Here is a 17,261-nt window from a genome sequence, read left to right as displayed (position 1 = left end):
TTGCATCACCCCCCACCCACCTCCCTCAGCTTTCCCTCAGCCCACTCCCCACCCCTTACCCCATGACATCAGGCCCAGCAATAATAATAACAATAATAACAATAATAATAATGCATACATAATACATACTTAAAATATAAGGGAAATATGCCTTTTAATGCTTCAGTGTAATGATTCTGCTGCCCACTGACTGAACTGGAGTCGGGCCAACAGCAGATAGGAGACACGCAGAGCTAACAGAGGAGGAGAGACAATTAGCAAGCAATGTTAGTGCCAGCCTATGGGAAAGATATGTACAATCCTGCAATGTCAGCAACACCAGAACAAACAAAATTAACAGCTTAAAAAAAAAAAAAGAAAAAGCTCGTAAAGTGATCTGCGAGCAGGACTCCATTCTGGTTCTGAAGTTTTTAGATATAACAAAGTACCAATATATATGATAAACACTTAACCCAGATATCAATTTTCTTGAAAAAAAAAATACAAACCTCAGGTATGCTTTTGTATTATAATAATAACAACAACAATAATAAAAACACCAACCCACCAAATGGAAGAAAGCCCCCCAAAACGAAAGCCTACAATGTGCCACTTTCACAGAGAACCACAAACATGGGCGCTCACTCTTCACATTTCTGTTTCCGACAGACGGTATCATAATGAGAATAGTCAGCTTTAAAAAAAAAAAAAAGACATTACATTTACAGTATGGTCATTAGTGCTAGGAAGGAGAGAGAGAACAGATTCGAGGGGACTGAAGGAACCATGAACCACAGTTTGGGAGCAGATTCGTTTTTTTGATTCACTTTTCTTTGGCAACAACGACACAAAATAATCCTTTGTAGTAAAAATGGAGCCAAAGTATTTTCTCTACAGAGGCACAAACACACACACCACAGCTCGTTAGTAGGGATATTGCAGAAAAATCCAGGGCGACTATAAATTAGAAGTAAGAGGGGACATGGAAGTAAGATCATATCAACTTTTTAAACATTTTTCATTGAAAGAGAGAGAAAAATACAGTAGCTGAAACAAACATATATTTCTCTTTTTAAACAGGGATAATAAAGTGAGGAAAAGGCCACTGTTTGGTGACATGGACAGATTCGACCTGCCGAGTACATCTCGTAGAAAGTGTATTGGTGTTAGAAATATCATCTAGTTGCAAAAATAGACTTAGAAACTGAAGCTGTTGAAAGAGTGTTGGCTGAGGGAGGGGTGCTACAGCTTGGCCCTGGTTCAGGTGGCCTGGTCCAGTGCTCTGAGCAATTCACTCCCTTGCAGGAGCGTGGAGCTGCCGGGGACGGGGACGTTCACCTCACAGTCATATCTGGTCAGTTCAGGCAGCAAATAGGGTTCGAACGAGGGACCGAGCAGCCGACTTGTCATACCTGAAAGAAAAGGAAACCAAACCTCTTGGATAAAGGAAACCGGTCAATTTTTCCATTTTTGAGGGAGTAAAAATAGGATTCAACGAGCCTCGGGTGCCTATTCTCAAGAGTTGTAATTAGAGTGGAGCCACCTGGGTTGAGCCATGGGGAGAGGGATGGAATGTTTCCTCCTTGGGATACCCGGACATCACCGATTCTCACTCTTAAAGGAGTCATCCTGGGCTTCAGGACATGACTCTGTTCTCCCATTCCTCTTTGGGGTCTTTGGGTCCTCTTTTTTTCTCCCCTTTTTCTGAACTAGTTCCCTGCCTAACTCCCATGGAGATAGTGTCCAGAGCTTCCTCCTCTCCTGATAGAGAGCATCTTTTGTGGCCAGGCTGAAAGAGTTCAGGCTCTCTGCCTTGTCTTGTCTTAGGGGCTGTGTGGGATGTGTGTGGGAAAAAGCGAGTCTCTTCTGTCACAAGGAGCCGAGTCTAAATAAAGATAAAGCAAACAAAGGAGATAGAAAGCGTCGTAATGTACTATCTGAGTAAAGGCCAGAATGTGTGGTCCAGACTAGAGGTGTCCAACAGGCTGGAAATACTCCCTAGTACTGCTGGAAAGGGATTAAAAATAATATAAAAGAAAAGAAAATATAAAAAAGAAAATTTAAAAATATTTAACAAAAATAAGTAGAAGTACAATAAAACAGGGAGAACGTTCATAGGAGTTTTTCTAAGTTAATATGTTTCTTCTGAGTTTAACAGCAATGGTCCAGACTACTTCTATGTTCTGTTCCATTTCAGGGCTAGGAGTTCTGCAAAGGGAAAGACCATTTTTGTTGGCCAGGAAGGCTTCCAAGAGGAGGCTGGACTTCAGCTGCACCCCTTGAGGGCTGGCAGGTTGAGAAGGGGGAGAGTGGTCTGCAGAGTTCCTGGCTTTGCTTTTTCCCCTTGTTCGCTGCCAGAGAAAGGGAGCTGATTGATTGCTAGTCCCTCCCTATGCCCCCTATCCCTCGATCCCTGCTTCTGAGTTGCCTTTTTCATTCATTGGCAGTCTGATAATCCCATCCTCTGGCAACTCGGTCCTGGAAGCATTCTCATTTTTGAGAGCATCTGGTTGGAGGCTCCAGTTCTGAGTGGGTAAAGAATGCAATTTGAGGGGGCAGCTAGGTGGCTTGGTAGAATGAGAGTTAGGGGAGGTCCTGGGTTCAAATTTGGCCTCAGATACTGCCTAGCTGTGTGACCTTGGGCAAGTCACTTAACTCCCATTGCCTAACCCTTACCACTCTTCTGGAGTGGAACCAATGCACAATATTGATTCTAAGATGGAAGGTAAGAGTTTTTAATTAAAAAAAAAATACAGTTTGACAAGTTAGAGTGCCTGCTTTCAGGGCATAAAAAAACAAATGTGGCTTTTGGGGGGTATTTGAACTAACTACACCCCTCTCACATGTTCAAGATTCTTGTTATGTCTATAATACAAGTCCATTATACATCGTTCTTTCTTCCTTCTTGTCCATGAATAGAGAACTGGGCCTAGAGTAAAGAAGACCTGAATTCAAATCCAGCCTTGGACACTTATTAGCTATGGGATCCTGGATAAGTTGTTAAAAAAATCTTACCTTCCATCTTAAAATCACAACATGGCCAACCAGCCTCTGCTTCAAGAGCTTCAATGATGGAGAAGCCACTAATTCCTAAGGCTGCCCATTCCCCTCCCCACTCCTAGGCTCCTTGCTCTACCTCACACATGACACCTTATCTCCACACTCCAGTCATCTTCACTGTCCTTTCCCCATGCCTAGAATTCTCTCCCTCCTTATCTCCACCTCCTTGCTTCCTTCCAGTGCTAGATAAAATCTACATTTTGTAAGAAGCCTCTCCCCAAAACCCCTATTTATAGTGCTTTCCCTGAGATTCTCTCCTTTTTGTTCTGTCTACATCTCATTCGTGCCTGATTCTTTTCATAGCATCTCTTCCTTTTGACTGGGAGCTCCTTGAGGGCAGGGACTATTTAGAAATAATGCAACTCATCACTTGGACGAGACTATGAGACTTTGAGATTTAGTCCTTTTGAAGGAGAGGGGTAGGAAGGAAAGGTCTAGAATTTCTGGATTTCATTTTACTCCAATGTTTATTTTTATTTTCCTTTTTCCCTTAGTACTACCCATGCTAGGGATTACTGTCCAGGAAAAGATTTAAGACTTGGACCTTCTGAAAAGGAGGGAGAAAAAAAAGCCTAAAATCCTGGGTTTTGGTCTTCAGATTTTGTTGTTGTTGTTCTTTCCCTTTTCTCTTCCTTAGTACTACCAATGACAGGGAAGGACTGTCTAGTAAAAGCTTTACAAGCATTTAAATGGTGAAAGATTTTCTAGAAGATCCTTAGACCTTGCCACCAAGGGGTGGTATGTGATAGGACCATTGTTTTCCTCCCTCTAAGGGCTCCAGCTTCCCTGACACAGTTTCTTCCCCTCTCAAAACAACCACACTTCTTCTTTAGCACCTCCCTTGAAGCAGTGTGCTGGTCAAAAGGCATAAAAAGCCCTAGTCTCATATAGTCTGGGGCTTTCAGACTTGGTGGTTGCCTGACACCACATGAATGACTATATCTTGATGACTTACAGACTAGACACATTTTAAGATGGAGATGAGGGGTGCCAAAGGGGACTAGATCCAGAGAACCTGTATCCTTGCTATTAGGGTTAAAGTAAACCTCCTCCTTTGTTAAATGTCCAATGTCTAGAGAATGCTCAATTTTGTCCCAACATCAAGAGGATGCTGGTTAGAGCTACCCTTGCTTTTTAAGGAAACCTGTTCAATAGATGGATGACTCTGTTGGAAAAGTCTTCCCAACATTAAACAGAAGGCATTCTCCCTGTGACTTTAACTCACTGACCCTAGATCTGCCCTCTAAAGCATTTTGACATAGAAGCCTTAAGTTCTTGAAAATAGTTATCCTTTTTCCTTTAGTCATCTCTTCTTCAATAAAGGAATCACAGGATTTTAGAACTAGAAGGAAAATTAAAAAGCATTTATGAAGGATTTAGTATGTTCCAGACATGGTGCTAAGCACCAGGGATAGTGAGAAAGGCAAAAATAAGGTCCCTTTTCTCAAGGAGCTCATATTTTAATAGGGGAAAAACATGTAAATAACTATGTATACAAGTTTTGTTACATTTAGTCTTGTCTATGCAAGATGGACACAGGATGAATTTAGAGAACACCTAAGAGAAAAGATACCAGCAGGAGGAGAAGAACTCCTGAAAAAGGTGATATTTGAACTCAAACTGGGACAGCAAGGAGGTGGAGGTCAGAGAACATTTTTGGCATAAGGGATGTTGTAAAAGAATTTTAGTCCAGTCACCATTTTGTTTGAGAATGCTCAGACTGAAAAAGCACAGAGTAAGGAGATGGAGTGACTTGTTTGATAAACAGCAAGAAAGCCAGTGACTTTAGAGAACATCTTATTCAAGGCCCTCATTTCATAGAAGAAACCCAAAGACATAAATCCATATGACTACTATCTTCTGGGACTATAACTTGAGACTATTGGCTCTTCATCCAAAGTTCTTTCTCTGCTTTTAACCAATCATATGCCATGACTTCCAGAATCCTGACCATCCTAGCTTGTCCTTTTCAGGATATATGCTGTCTAGTTTGTTAAGGTCCTTAAAATACAGTGCTTTGCTGAAAATAAGATTCCACAGACATGCTTTGACAAGAAGAGCTCTTACTTTCTGTGGTCTGAATTCTAGACTTCCCTTCATGTAACCTCAGATCCCATTAGCTTTTTGATCAGTTATATCTCAGAGCCCAGGTACAGGAAGTCACAGAAGGCTCTTATAAAGTGGTTCTATGTATGAAACCATCTTCATGCTAGAGACTCTGAGAATATTTATTCATTCTTTCATTTGTTCCAGAAAGTTTTATTAAATACTGCCTATAGGACCAGCTCTCCACTGGGCACCCAAAGGGATATTTTGTCTGTTTTTTAGCAGTACTTGCCCTTGAGGAAAATAGCAGCAGCGTGAATGGCATTTTTTCAAGTTGTTACTTTCATATTTTGTGTTTGTCCACAAATCAAATAATAATAATAATAATAATATCTGAGGTTTAGAAAAAATTGTGATGTTTGTAATATGCTTTACAAAAACCCTTAAAACAGCATGGCGAGCTCCAAATAGCATGCTTGGTATAAAATATTAAATGTAGACCAACTTGCAAAATGAATGGGAAATGATGGTTCAAAGTAAGTGTTTTAAAATATTAAATGTGTGATAATGTTTGGGGCACTCACTTATTAGATGGGTTTTGGTTTGGGAGTTTTGTTTTGTTTTTTATTTTTTTTTGAAAGAAAAGCGAAGATAAAATCTGTAATTGAATAAAGCTTATGAAATTAGAAAAATAAAAAAACAAAAAACTCCCAAGCTCTTATGAATTCTAAGACAGAAGAGTGACAAGGGCTAGGCAAATAAGGTTTAGTGACTTGCCCAAATTCATGTTATGATCCCCAAATTGTAGATGAGGAAACTCTAAAGAGATGTTGAGTAACTTGCTCAGAGATAGGACTTCAGTCTCTATCTCTTGTGATACCAAGCCTAGTGCTCTTTACAAATATTCTCAATTGATATTTATTGAACAGTGACTCTGTATGATGCATTGTATTCTTTCCCTAGTTCTCTCTGTACACCTTCTTATGGTTGAACTCCATGGACCGGCCTGGGATGATTGGATGGCACTCACCTGACAACTTGTGAACCAGCGGTGGGTTGTAATCCTGATAGTGAGGAGCATAAAACTGGGGATGATAGACTGCTTTTGGATTCTCCCCAGGACCCACAGAAGAAGGTGGTTGTGGGGCTGGCAGGTGACTTAGGGGCTGGCTCACTCCCAGTGCTGGGTTATGGATAAACTCATCTGAAAGAAAAATGTTTGAGAGTTATGTTATAATGTTATGGCTAGTAGGATGTAGACACTGTTCAAGCCTGGGGGTAAGGAGACAGGACTGTTAACTCATTGTAAGGACCTTTCCTTTTTTAGATCACTAAAGTATTATAGTCTAATGAGAGGAGGGCATGTGCAGGAGATCATTGTTTCAAAAGTCTGACCTCTCAGGATACATTCTGCACCCTTAGAGACTTCTCAAAGAACTCATTAAACCTGAAAGTTTTATAGGGAAGATTCCATGGTTCCTTTGAATGGTTTTTTAGTAGGGGGCTCTTTTGTCAGGTTCTACTTTCTATATCTTATTGGGGAGGAGGTGCTTAGAATCCCCATGTGGAGACAGAATCATAGGAACTAAAAGGAAAATAGAGATAAAATGACAACTATACTTATTGACATTTATATAATTCTTTAATATTTGCAAAGCACTTTACAAATATTCTCTCATTTTATCCTCACAACTCCGAGAGTTATGTATTATTATCCCCATTTTTTGTGTGTGCCAAGGTGTACTTTTACTGTAAATCTAGTATTCTTTCCATGTCTACTACTCTGCCTTTCTTCTCATCTTTTTTTTTGTGATCTGAAAAATTTTATTTAATTAATTAATTTAGAATATTTTTTCCATGGTTCCATGATTCATGTTCTTTCACTCCCCTCCTCCCACCCCCTTCCCATAGCCAATGAGCAATTCCACTGGGTTTTATATGTGTCATTGTATTATCCCCATTTTACAGATGGGAGAATTGAGTCTAAGAGAGTTTAAGTATCTTGCCTGGGATCACACATAGAGTACGTGTGTCAGAGGCAAGGTTTGAATCCAAGTCTTCCTCACTCTAGATCTAGTACTCTATCCATTGTTTGTCCCCATAATATTAGATTAAAGCACGATTTTCCCAAGATCACTTGGAAAAGTCAAGATTTGAACCTGACGTTGTAGCCATAGTTTTTAAAGTAGAAGCCAAGAATGGCAATTTATAACCCTTCAGAAGAGACTCTAGAGGTTGAACTGGGATCATGTACAAACTTCTCAAGGAGACAACAGTTGTGGGGGGTGACTGCAGAAGTTAGTAGTACAGACGTTGGCTGAGCTGTGTTAAGTAGACTATTTGGAGGTCAGCATGCAGGATGAGAGCAGAACATTTGACCAGAATTGCCTTACTTTGAAGTCATAAATATTATGAATAATAATAATGCTCTACATTTTGTTAGACTTATTAATATTCTACAATCCTCTCATGCTACAGTGTACCAATGGAGTCTTGATTAGGAAGGCAGGGCAAGTAAAATACCCTCATGCCTGGCTGATGAGGAAACTAAGATCGAATGGCTCGCCAAGGTCAGGCATCTATGGTAGCAGAGCCATGTCTCCTGGTTCCATCAAGTTCTCTTTCTGTCAGAACATATTGGGGATGATTTAAGTCCAGGCTACTCACCATTGAGGACACTCAGACTCAAGGATTTCTCTGGCATCAAGGAGCAATTTCCACCTTTAAGACTTTTCATCCTTTTCCACATGAGGTGAGGATCACTATTGCCAGGCAAATTTCCCTTAGGAATAAAGAGAGCAGAAAACCATGTTTTAGCTAAGGGAATCTCAGAGAAGTTCACCATGGAGAAAGAGATAGCTCCATCAGATCATTAGCTATCATTGGGATCTACATTAAGGGCACATTAACCCTGAGGGCAACCAAAATCATGAGATGGGTCAGACAACATGTCCTCTACTTTCCACAGAAAGATGTTGGTTAGATCAGCATGGAAGACTCTTAACTTAAGGATAGTGGAGTCCATCCACATTAACTATTTACATGAACTATCCTTCTTTCTTTCCCCTTCTGCCCAGAGGGAATTATGAAATAGCCCCTGCTCAAGTTGGGAGAAATCAGGCATCACTTCCTTCCCTCCTTTTCTCCTCTCTTCCATGGTGCTAATATGATCACTGATGGGGACCTCAGCAGATAATGCCACTAGGTAAAAAGCTTTAGAATTTCCCCTATTAGAGTACTTATTAATCAAGCATTTGACAAATACCTCACCCTGTGCTGAGTGAGCGAAGAGAAAACAGAAATCCAGGAGGGAGTTGCTTCCTTTTTTTTGGGTAAATTTTAGATTTTTTTTTTAGTTTTACTTTTTTAGTTTTACTTCAGTCATTTCAGGTTATTTATATACCACTGTGTTCTATCTTCCACCTATCCCTACTGCAATGAATCATCCCATATAAGAAAAAGTTAAGCCGACCAATGGACACACTGACTGACCACATTTAACATCACATGCAACATTCAAAAACCATAGTTCTTTACCTCTCCAACAAAATGAAGGGGGGTGGGGGGAGCACATTTCCTTGTTTGTTCTAGGAGTTACTTAAACATAGGCACAGATATATAAAAAGATGGATGTATACACATAGACACAGATTCAATTATACACATATAGATACAGATTCAGATACAAATATATGGAAAGACATAGAGATCCAGACACAGATATACACACTGCCATGGAAACAGATTCAGACATAGATATACACACAGACATAGACACAGATATACATAGACATATACACACACATAATGGCACGTGTTCATACATTTGCACACACATACCTTCTTCCATAACCAAATTTGTGGCAAACTTACCCCACTCATGTCCTGAAAGTTTTGCTCTTCATACTCCAATTGCCGTTTCATCTTCAGCTTATTGGAGAGGGCAATCACAGCTGGATTCATCTTATCTGGACCTCGTGGTCCCAATCCCTTCACCAAACTATTAGGGGCAAAAGGGGACAAAACAACCCTTTAGCTAAGCAGGTAAGCAGAAGGCTTGGGGTTTAGTCCTGATTCTGACACTAAACAGTAGTGTGAAACTCACTGAACTCTTCCAGCTTCAGTCAACACATCTGTCAAATAGGGGGACTGAACCAGGGAATCTCAAAGATCCCTCTAATTCTAAATTTATGATTTTATAATACTAAAAGAGCAGGCATACTAAGCTTTGGAATGGAATAAACGGGACTTTGACTCATTACATATAATGTTCTCTCTCTTATCTGAGCTCTTCAGGTTCCTTCTGGTAAGACTCTTAAAAAAACCAAAACCTGAGGGAATCTGCTGAATCTTTCACTTGTTGTTCCTTTTACTTCTCTAAGTCTGCACTAGTTGTGAATTGTTGGGTCAACCTAAGTACAGGCAGAGTTGCTGAAGTGGTGAAATACAAGGGTAGGTGGGAAGCCTCTCCTTCATGCTGCCTGACAATGATATTCTTCTTACTTTGCATTGTGCCTGAAATTCCACCAATAAGAACTGGGCTAAAAGTGCCCTCTTTAAAGCTGAAATACCTCTGAAAATAATAACAATGATGATAGGTAATATTGTGTGTGTGTATATATATATATCTTTGAGGTTTACAAAAGCTACGTAACAGTAATGATATATATTGGAACCTAAACTTTGTGGAGATGCCATCATAGTGGGAGCCTCAAGTTTGGGGATAGCATGGGAGCACTAGGTCTTAATGTGAGATACCAGAATGGGAGAAAGACACAAAAAGTGGAGACTAGAGTCCCTAAAGACAAGCTTTGCCTACTTCCCTATTTACACATGAAGCAGCAAAAAGACCTTTGAAAATTATGAATAACTCCACAAATGTAAATTAGTGCTTAGGCTGGTCTCAAGCAAAGTATTTATCTTCTGGGGACCGAGCCACTCCTTTCCATGAGCCCTCTCCCCACTCCTGGCATTCTTTCTGTATTTCTCATTTCACATATATAGAGTCTTCATGTTCTCACCTTTCTTCCTCCCTCCTCTCATACTCTTAGAAGAAAAAACAACAACTTGTTTTTAGAAAAGATCAGTTTCTGATGCTTCAGGGTGAATAAAAGTCATTGTACTCCCTTTCCTTGGGACGTTTGCATTTTAAGTCTGATCTCAGGCTGTGGAACTAAAGGTTTCAATGAACGTCAGGCATCCTCTACCAAGATTCTGTCATAGAGAAAGTGGAAGGATACTTTTGGGCAACCGAGTGACTTTCATAATGATCTGGAAATCTTTCCTGCAGGGCTGGCCACCTATTCTGACTACACACAAAGCCATTCCTGAACAGTTTTCTTTGCATTAGGGCTCTAGAATAGCAATAACATTTTACCTTTTTTTATACATTGAGATGTTGGGTGGTGGCAGAGGAGGCCCCGAGGGAGATCTCCTTAAGGATTTGGCATACTGATCTGCCAGTGTCCACTTTATGGGTCCATACTCTAATGGTGGGTCAGGGGGCCACTGAGTATTGGACCTCCCTCCCATGGAGGACAGTGGGGTACTGGCAGGCCCATAACATGGGGGGAGGGTCATTTTGCTCCCGCCATCAAAGAATATAAATGACATGGGCTGGGGGTCCACATCTGACTTCTTGCTTTCCATCTGCTGTTGGTACTTGTCCAGCATGAAGGGGCTTTGGGAGGATGTTGGGGCCAGGGGCTGGAAGATGCTGGTCATGGTACTGAAATTAGGCTGAGGGCTCGGCTGTGTATTCTCCAGTTGGGGGCGCTCCTCTTGGCAGATGGGGCTCAGTTGGAAATCTTCCCCATCCATGGGGATATAAGGAGCCAGTGTCTCCAGGTCCAGCTCATTGAAGTCCGTCTATGTAGAAATAAGGAGAAGGAGTCAAGAATCTGATGGAGTCCTGGTTCCTTCTCACTGCCACCATCCTAGACCAGCCCTCATCATCTGCCTGGATTACAGCAATATCTGCTTTTATGGTCTCCTTCTCTCTAGGCTCCCTCCTCTGATATATCCTGCTTACCACCACCAAAGAGGTTGTCCTGATATTTACCCCAAGCTTTTCCGTTTCCCTCATATATGTTGTCTTCCCTCATTAGAATGTGAGCTCCGTGAGGGCAGGGACTGTTTTACTTTTGGCTTAGATTTGTATTTCCAGAGCCTAGCACAGTGCTGGTTACATAGTATGTAATTAGAATTTTGTACTCTTGGACTTCATTTCCCAGAATCCTCCTTTTGTCCTTATGTTACATCCTTATGTTTTGTAGATAAAAGTTTCTGTAACTCTACCCTCTCTCTTCTCTCTCTTTTGCAGTCCGGGAAACTGCTCTTTACTCACAGTTTTTACTTTCCTCTACTTCAAGTGATTATTAATAAATCTTATAAAATATAATACTTGGAGTTATTGGATATTAATTTTTAATCTTACAATAACAAGGGCTTAATAAATACTTGTTAACAGATTGATAGGCACCTATTAAAGGCATACCAGTGTGTGTGCTATAGGTAATTGTGTGAAGGTGGTAAAGGATATAATATTAGTCCTCAAGAAACTTATAGTCTAGAATAGAAGCAGTGGAAGCATATTTAGAAAATGATTAATTTCTTAAGTAGAGTTAATAATTAGAGAAGTTCAAAGAGGGAGGTATCCAGGTGACTCAAAGGTTAGAGTATTGGGCTTGGAGTCAGGAAGATCTCAGCTCAAGTCCTATTTCAGAGAAATAGATGTATGACCCTGGGCAAGTCACTTAACCTCTGTCTTCCTCGGTTTCTTCAACTATAAAATGAAAATAATAACTATACCTACCTCACATGGTTGTTATGGGGCTCAAATAAAATAATATTTGTAAAAGTATTCATCCCTGCCTGGAACTTAATAGGTGCTCTATAAACATGTATTCCCTTTCCTTATCCTTCCCTTCCAATTCTAAATCTATAATCCTTTGATTAGATAACTTCTTGCATGAGTAGGAATCAGGGAAGACCTCATGGAGAAAGTGGCACCCAAACTGGACCTTAAAGGAATAGAAGGATTTCAAGATGTCAAGGTGGGGGATGAGGGTGAGAATCTTTTCTAGGCCTGGGGTAGCTTATGCCAATACATGATGAAAGGATTGAGGAGAATCAGATCAGGGAACAATGCGTGAAATATAGACTATAGGAAGGGGGGGGGGCAATGTGAAATGAGGCTAAAAAGGTAGTCTGAAGTCAAGTTATAAATGGTTATAAAAAGTTATAAATACAAACCCCTTCAAGGGGTTTGTATTCTATTCTCTAGGGAACCACCCAGATCTTGAAGCAGAAAGCTCAGGTGTTGACATGGCAGTCCAAGTGCTAAGATTATTTTAGCTGTGGATTAGAGAAAAGAGACTGGAGGCCCATTGAAGAGATGATTATGAGAGTTCCCAGGTAAAAGGAGATGAGGGTTCTGACCAGGGTGGGTAATAATGAGAGGGCACGCTTTCCTCAAGTCATTCTCCTGCTTAAGAACTTCAGGGTGTCAGAGATTCCCAAGGATCCTGCTGAAGATGGGAATTTCTCTCTGGTCACTCACCTGGGTGTTACATTGGTTCTTGGACTTGGTGTCCATAGCAAACAGTTTCTCTATCATTTCCATCTTCAGGTTTTCATCCAGAGAGCTGTAATAATCTCCTGGGCTGCTTGGCTGTAGAAGAAGGATAGAGGAGCAGAAGATAGGAAAGAGGATTGATTATTTAACAAATAGTCAGCTTCTCTGACTTTTGGACAAAGGATCTTACACTGTGGTTGTCAGAAAAACCCAATGTCAGGCCTTTTAGTTGTCTACATCCATCATGTCCTGCACAAATTTTTTTTTGGCTTTCTCATTTCATGTGCATGAGTCCTGTCTTCCTCATGTAATTGTAATAAGGCAGGACCCAAATCAGCTACTTTCTCTTGCCTCTCCCATTTGGTCTTAGAAAGAGTAGGTACACACTGGCTAATCAATCTATACTTGTTGACTAAGGCAGAGATTTGTGTAGGGGTTGCCAATTGGTCTGGATTTTTCCAATTTGTGTCAATATTCAGCAAAGAGAGAACAAGGAACTCCTGTCAACTGAAATTACTCCTAATAAGAGCACTCCTGTGGTTCTTATTAAAACATTTATGATAAGGTAGGAGTGATGGTCCTGAAAGTCAGGAAGACTTATTTTCCTGGGTTCAAATATAGTCTCAGACACTTCCTAACTATGTGACCTTGAGCAAGTCACTTCACCCTGTTTGTCTCAGTTTCCTCATCAGTAAAATGATCTGGAGAAGGAAATGGCAAACCACTCTAGTATCTTTGCTAAGAAAACTTCAAATGGGGTCACAAAGAGTTGGACATGTCTGAAACAACTGAACAACAAATGAATAATCTGGAGACTTCTCAATAAATTCTTTACTAAGCACGAGGTTAATTATAATGATTGTAGTAAAATCATTAGCCCTCTTAAGAACAAGCCCTTTTTTCAAGAGGTCCTCCCTGGTCCTCCACTCACTAGAAGTAACTTCTCCCTCCTCAGACTTCTTAAGTAGTTATTAATATCTGTTATTCATTTAGCACATTTCAATTTGCACTACAGTTACTTATTTTATTAAACTGTAAGCCCCACGAAGGCAGGGATGGTTTTAGCTAAACCATCTTTGTCTCCTAAAGGCTAGCAATCTCTCTGTAAAATGTAGTAAATTAGTCCATATGTATAGAACTTAATAAGCAACCTGAGTGGCTGTTAAAGGAGGAAAGAAGATAATGGAATCACGAGAAGCCTAAATCTCTTCTTCCCCACTTTGTGCTTGCTTGCTTGACCAAAAACTTCTGGTTTGACTTGCCCGTACCGTGGAACAGCTACTGTTGCTGCTGGCGCTGGGGGTGGTGCTGCCAGGCGGTGCCATTTGGGGTACAGTGAATGAGGCTTCACTCTGGCAACTGTGGTTTTTCATGTCTCCAGGCCATGGCTGGCTTGGGGTCCGAAGGGCTTTGTTGTAAGTAGATGACTCTTCAAAACTCTGGTTTCCTGTAGAGATGATGGGCAATAGTCAGGGTGGGTTTACTCCAACTTAACTTATTTTGGTCACGAATACGCACAGGAGAGGTGAAAAACCAATCTCAGGAAAGTAGACAAAAAGCTATGTGGACAGGTTGAGGGTTGCTGTGGGGTTCCCTTTGACAATTTGTGTGTGTGTGAGTGTGAGAGAGAGACACACAGGCAGACTGATAGACTTATTTTAAGAAATATTCTTCATTCCTGTGGGATTCTTTTAAATAGAGATCTCTCTTTAGGTATCCCTCTCATTTAAAGAACAATTAGAAATGAAGGTGAAAATGGCATAAAAGAGAGTATGGTAGAATATGACTATACTGTAAGAAATGATCTATATGAGAAGATTTATATGAACTGATGCAAGGTAAATAAAGACAAAGCAAGAAAAAAAACCTGCACAATATAAATTGAAAGAATGACATCAGAAATCAAAACTGAACACTGGAATTATAATGGCTAGGGTTGGTTTTACAGAAGAGCTATGATAATGTACCTCTTTCCCTTTATTTAGTGCTGTAGGATTATGGAAGCAGAACATAGGGTGCTATCAAGCTTAATTAATGCATTGGTTAATTGTGTTGAGCCATTTCCTTATTTCCTCTCTTCTTCCCCCCTCCCCCAATCCTTTTTCTTTTAAATAAAGGATTGGGGGTAGCTAGGTGGCTCAATGGATATTGAACCTGGCCTAGAGATAGAAGTTTCTGGGTTCTAATATGGTCTCAGACCCTTCCTAGCTGTATGACTCTGGCAAACCACTTAATCATTATTACCTCAGCCCTTACCACCCTTTGACCTTAGAAACAATCCATAGTATTGATTCTAAGATGGAAAGCTAAGGTTTAAGAAAAACTAAATAAGGGATGGTTCCTTGGGTGGAGAAGAGTGGAAGAATATATTGAGAAATTAAGATGATGTAAAAAAAAAGAGAGATGTCAAAGAAAAATGTCAATAAAAAAAGAGTGAAGCATGTTCAAGTTGACCCAGGCAAAATGAAAGCTACCCTTACTCAGGGTCCTCTGGGTTTCTTGTATAGGAGGGAGGTACTGACCAAAGTCCAGAGAAATGATGGCATCTCCTGGTGTGGGTGCCAGTTGGGCCAGTTCTTCAGGCTCCTCCTTGAGCTTGGTAAATAGGAAGTTACTCTTCTCTGACACAGGAACTTCAGTGTCAAAGATATTGTTCATGGCCATCAGGTGGGGCTTGAACAAGGACTCAGTCTGATCCATGGAGAACACCACATCGTTCTTCTCAATTTCACTAATAAAATGAAAAAGAGACTTCAAGTCCCATTTTACAGAAGCAGCATGGCATAGGTGATATCAGGAAGGATTGGATTCAAATCTTGCTTGGGGCATTTACTGTGTAGCCATCTGCAAATCATTTAATCTCTGCGAGTCTTAGACTTCTTAAGACTTTATCTACTAAGTTATAAAGGTTAAAATCTATGGTGGTTGCAGGAATTCCCATATCCTCCTCAAATCACAGATCCTTCGTGTATGTTTTCTTACCAGAAATGTTCAAGTGTGTGGCTGTCCCTAGACCCCAGAGCTCCTGATTATTCTGCCTTAGGATATCCTCAGTAAGCAGAAAGGCTGAGAACAGAATCTATTTATCTGGATTCTTCAAAGCACTGTATAATTCAAGTCTACAACTAGTGATAGAGGTGATTATAATCATAACATCCTCCAAACACAAGCCTACTATGAAGGCTGCTTTTTATCACCGTCCATTCAGAGGCTCTAGCCTGAAGTTTTTTGGCACCGGAATTTCAGAAGTGGCTTTTGGGGATGGTATGTTTTCCTGGTACTGCCTCCTCAGATGCTAAAGATACAAGCTAAGGAATTTCCATCTTCCCTTTCCCAGAAAGCAGCTCCCATTCCTCTCTCTCAACTTCCTCTCCACCCTGTGTCACAGACAATACACAGTGTAAGAAAAATAAGGTGGGGATGGGAAAGGAGACTGTGGAAATTAAGTCTGGAATTATTAATTTGCCATGAATGTTTTTGGGTGCCGACTATAAGAAAGGTCCATCCCTGTTGTGGGACTTCATGTGTTTAAGTATTCTGAGTTTCTCAAGATTTAAGAATGCCATGGATCCATCTTTAGGTTCTCAGGACCACTCAGAGGAGTTTTTGAAGAACTCACCTCAGGACATAGTTGACACAGATGATGCACTGGGGTTGAAGGTTCCGCGTGTTGTAAATGACAGTCCCTTGGGTTTCCAGCCACACATACCCACCATGTTTTGCAAGCATCCGGTACTGGCCACTGATCACCTGACCCTTGGTACACACTGAGGACAGATGATAGCCAGAGGTCAGTGGAACAGGCAGAATTCGCAACAGAGCCAGGAGAACTCACAACACATACATGGTTTGATAGGAAAAACTCAGGACATTGACTTTGGTCCAACATTCTCTTTTTATACATTGTTCAATCAACAAGTCTATATTAAGTGCTTTCAATAAGCCAGGCACTAGGCTAAGTGCTAGTGATACAAAAAAGACAAAAATGTTCCCTGTTATCAAAAAGCTATTGTGTAGCCCAAAGCCACTCACCTGGCTTATCTGGGATTCCCTGATAGGTGAGAAAAGAATGGTGGTACCACCTCTATCTGCCTCACAGTAATAAATGAAGTTAACATCCCTAGAAAAGCACTCTTTCTCTATTTAAATTGGCATTTTTAGAAACAGTATGCCAGGCTTGTGAACTCTACACAATTTATGGTTTCTCTTAACAAAATATATCTTTTAAAGAATTTAATCTTTGACTGAGGATTCTGGGTCTCAAGATCACAGAATTTTACTGCTGAAGGACTTCTAGAAGCCTTCTATCTCCATCTCAAAAAGGATTTCCTTTCTTATATACTTATGAAAAGTGGTCATCCAGCCATTGTTTGACAATCTCCACTAAAGGAGAGTCCATTTGGGATAGAGGGAAGTATTAGGAATTAACAAAATCATAATTAAAAAATAATCTCAATTTCTGGTTCACAGAATATGGATAGGAATGGGGTGAGGAGGGGAGAGAATCAGAACTGCAATAGCACACTTCATCCAAAGGCCCTTTCACTTGGCCATAGAGCACCTTTTGGAATTTTTTCTTCAGAATCAATCTGTATCAAAT

At 40.5% G+C, this 17,261-nt stretch overlaps 1 protein-coding gene across 1 annotated transcript in view; it reads right to left on the bottom strand.

Moving 5' to 3' along the window:
- Positions 1-494: 494 nt before the first annotated feature.
- The window catches only part of EPAS1 (endothelial PAS domain protein 1), a 121,328-nt gene continuing 104,561 nt past the window's right edge, over positions 495-17,261 (bottom strand). Inside the window, exons 8-16 of the mRNA XM_044663290.1 lie at positions 16,281-16,428; positions 15,184-15,392; positions 13,930-14,108; positions 12,647-12,757; positions 10,463-10,953; positions 8,959-9,085; positions 7,753-7,867; positions 6,116-6,289; positions 495-1,391 (exon numbers count right to left, since the gene is read on the bottom strand). Of these exons, the coding sequence (XP_044519225.1) occupies positions 1,240-1,391; positions 6,116-6,289; positions 7,753-7,867; positions 8,959-9,085; positions 10,463-10,953; positions 12,647-12,757; positions 13,930-14,108; positions 15,184-15,392; positions 16,281-16,428 (1,706 nt within the window). The 3' untranslated portion in view covers positions 495-1,239. The remainder of the gene's footprint in view (positions 1,392-6,115; positions 6,290-7,752; positions 7,868-8,958; positions 9,086-10,462; positions 10,954-12,646; positions 12,758-13,929; positions 14,109-15,183; positions 15,393-16,280; positions 16,429-17,261) is intronic.

The sequence above is a fragment of the Gracilinanus agilis genome, chromosome 2, assembly GCF_016433145.1.
Source record: "Gracilinanus agilis isolate LMUSP501 chromosome 2, AgileGrace, whole genome shotgun sequence".
Lineage (NCBI taxonomy): Eukaryota > Metazoa > Chordata > Mammalia > Didelphimorphia > Didelphidae > Gracilinanus > Gracilinanus agilis.
This window is presented reverse-complemented; position numbering and strand designations above follow the sequence as displayed.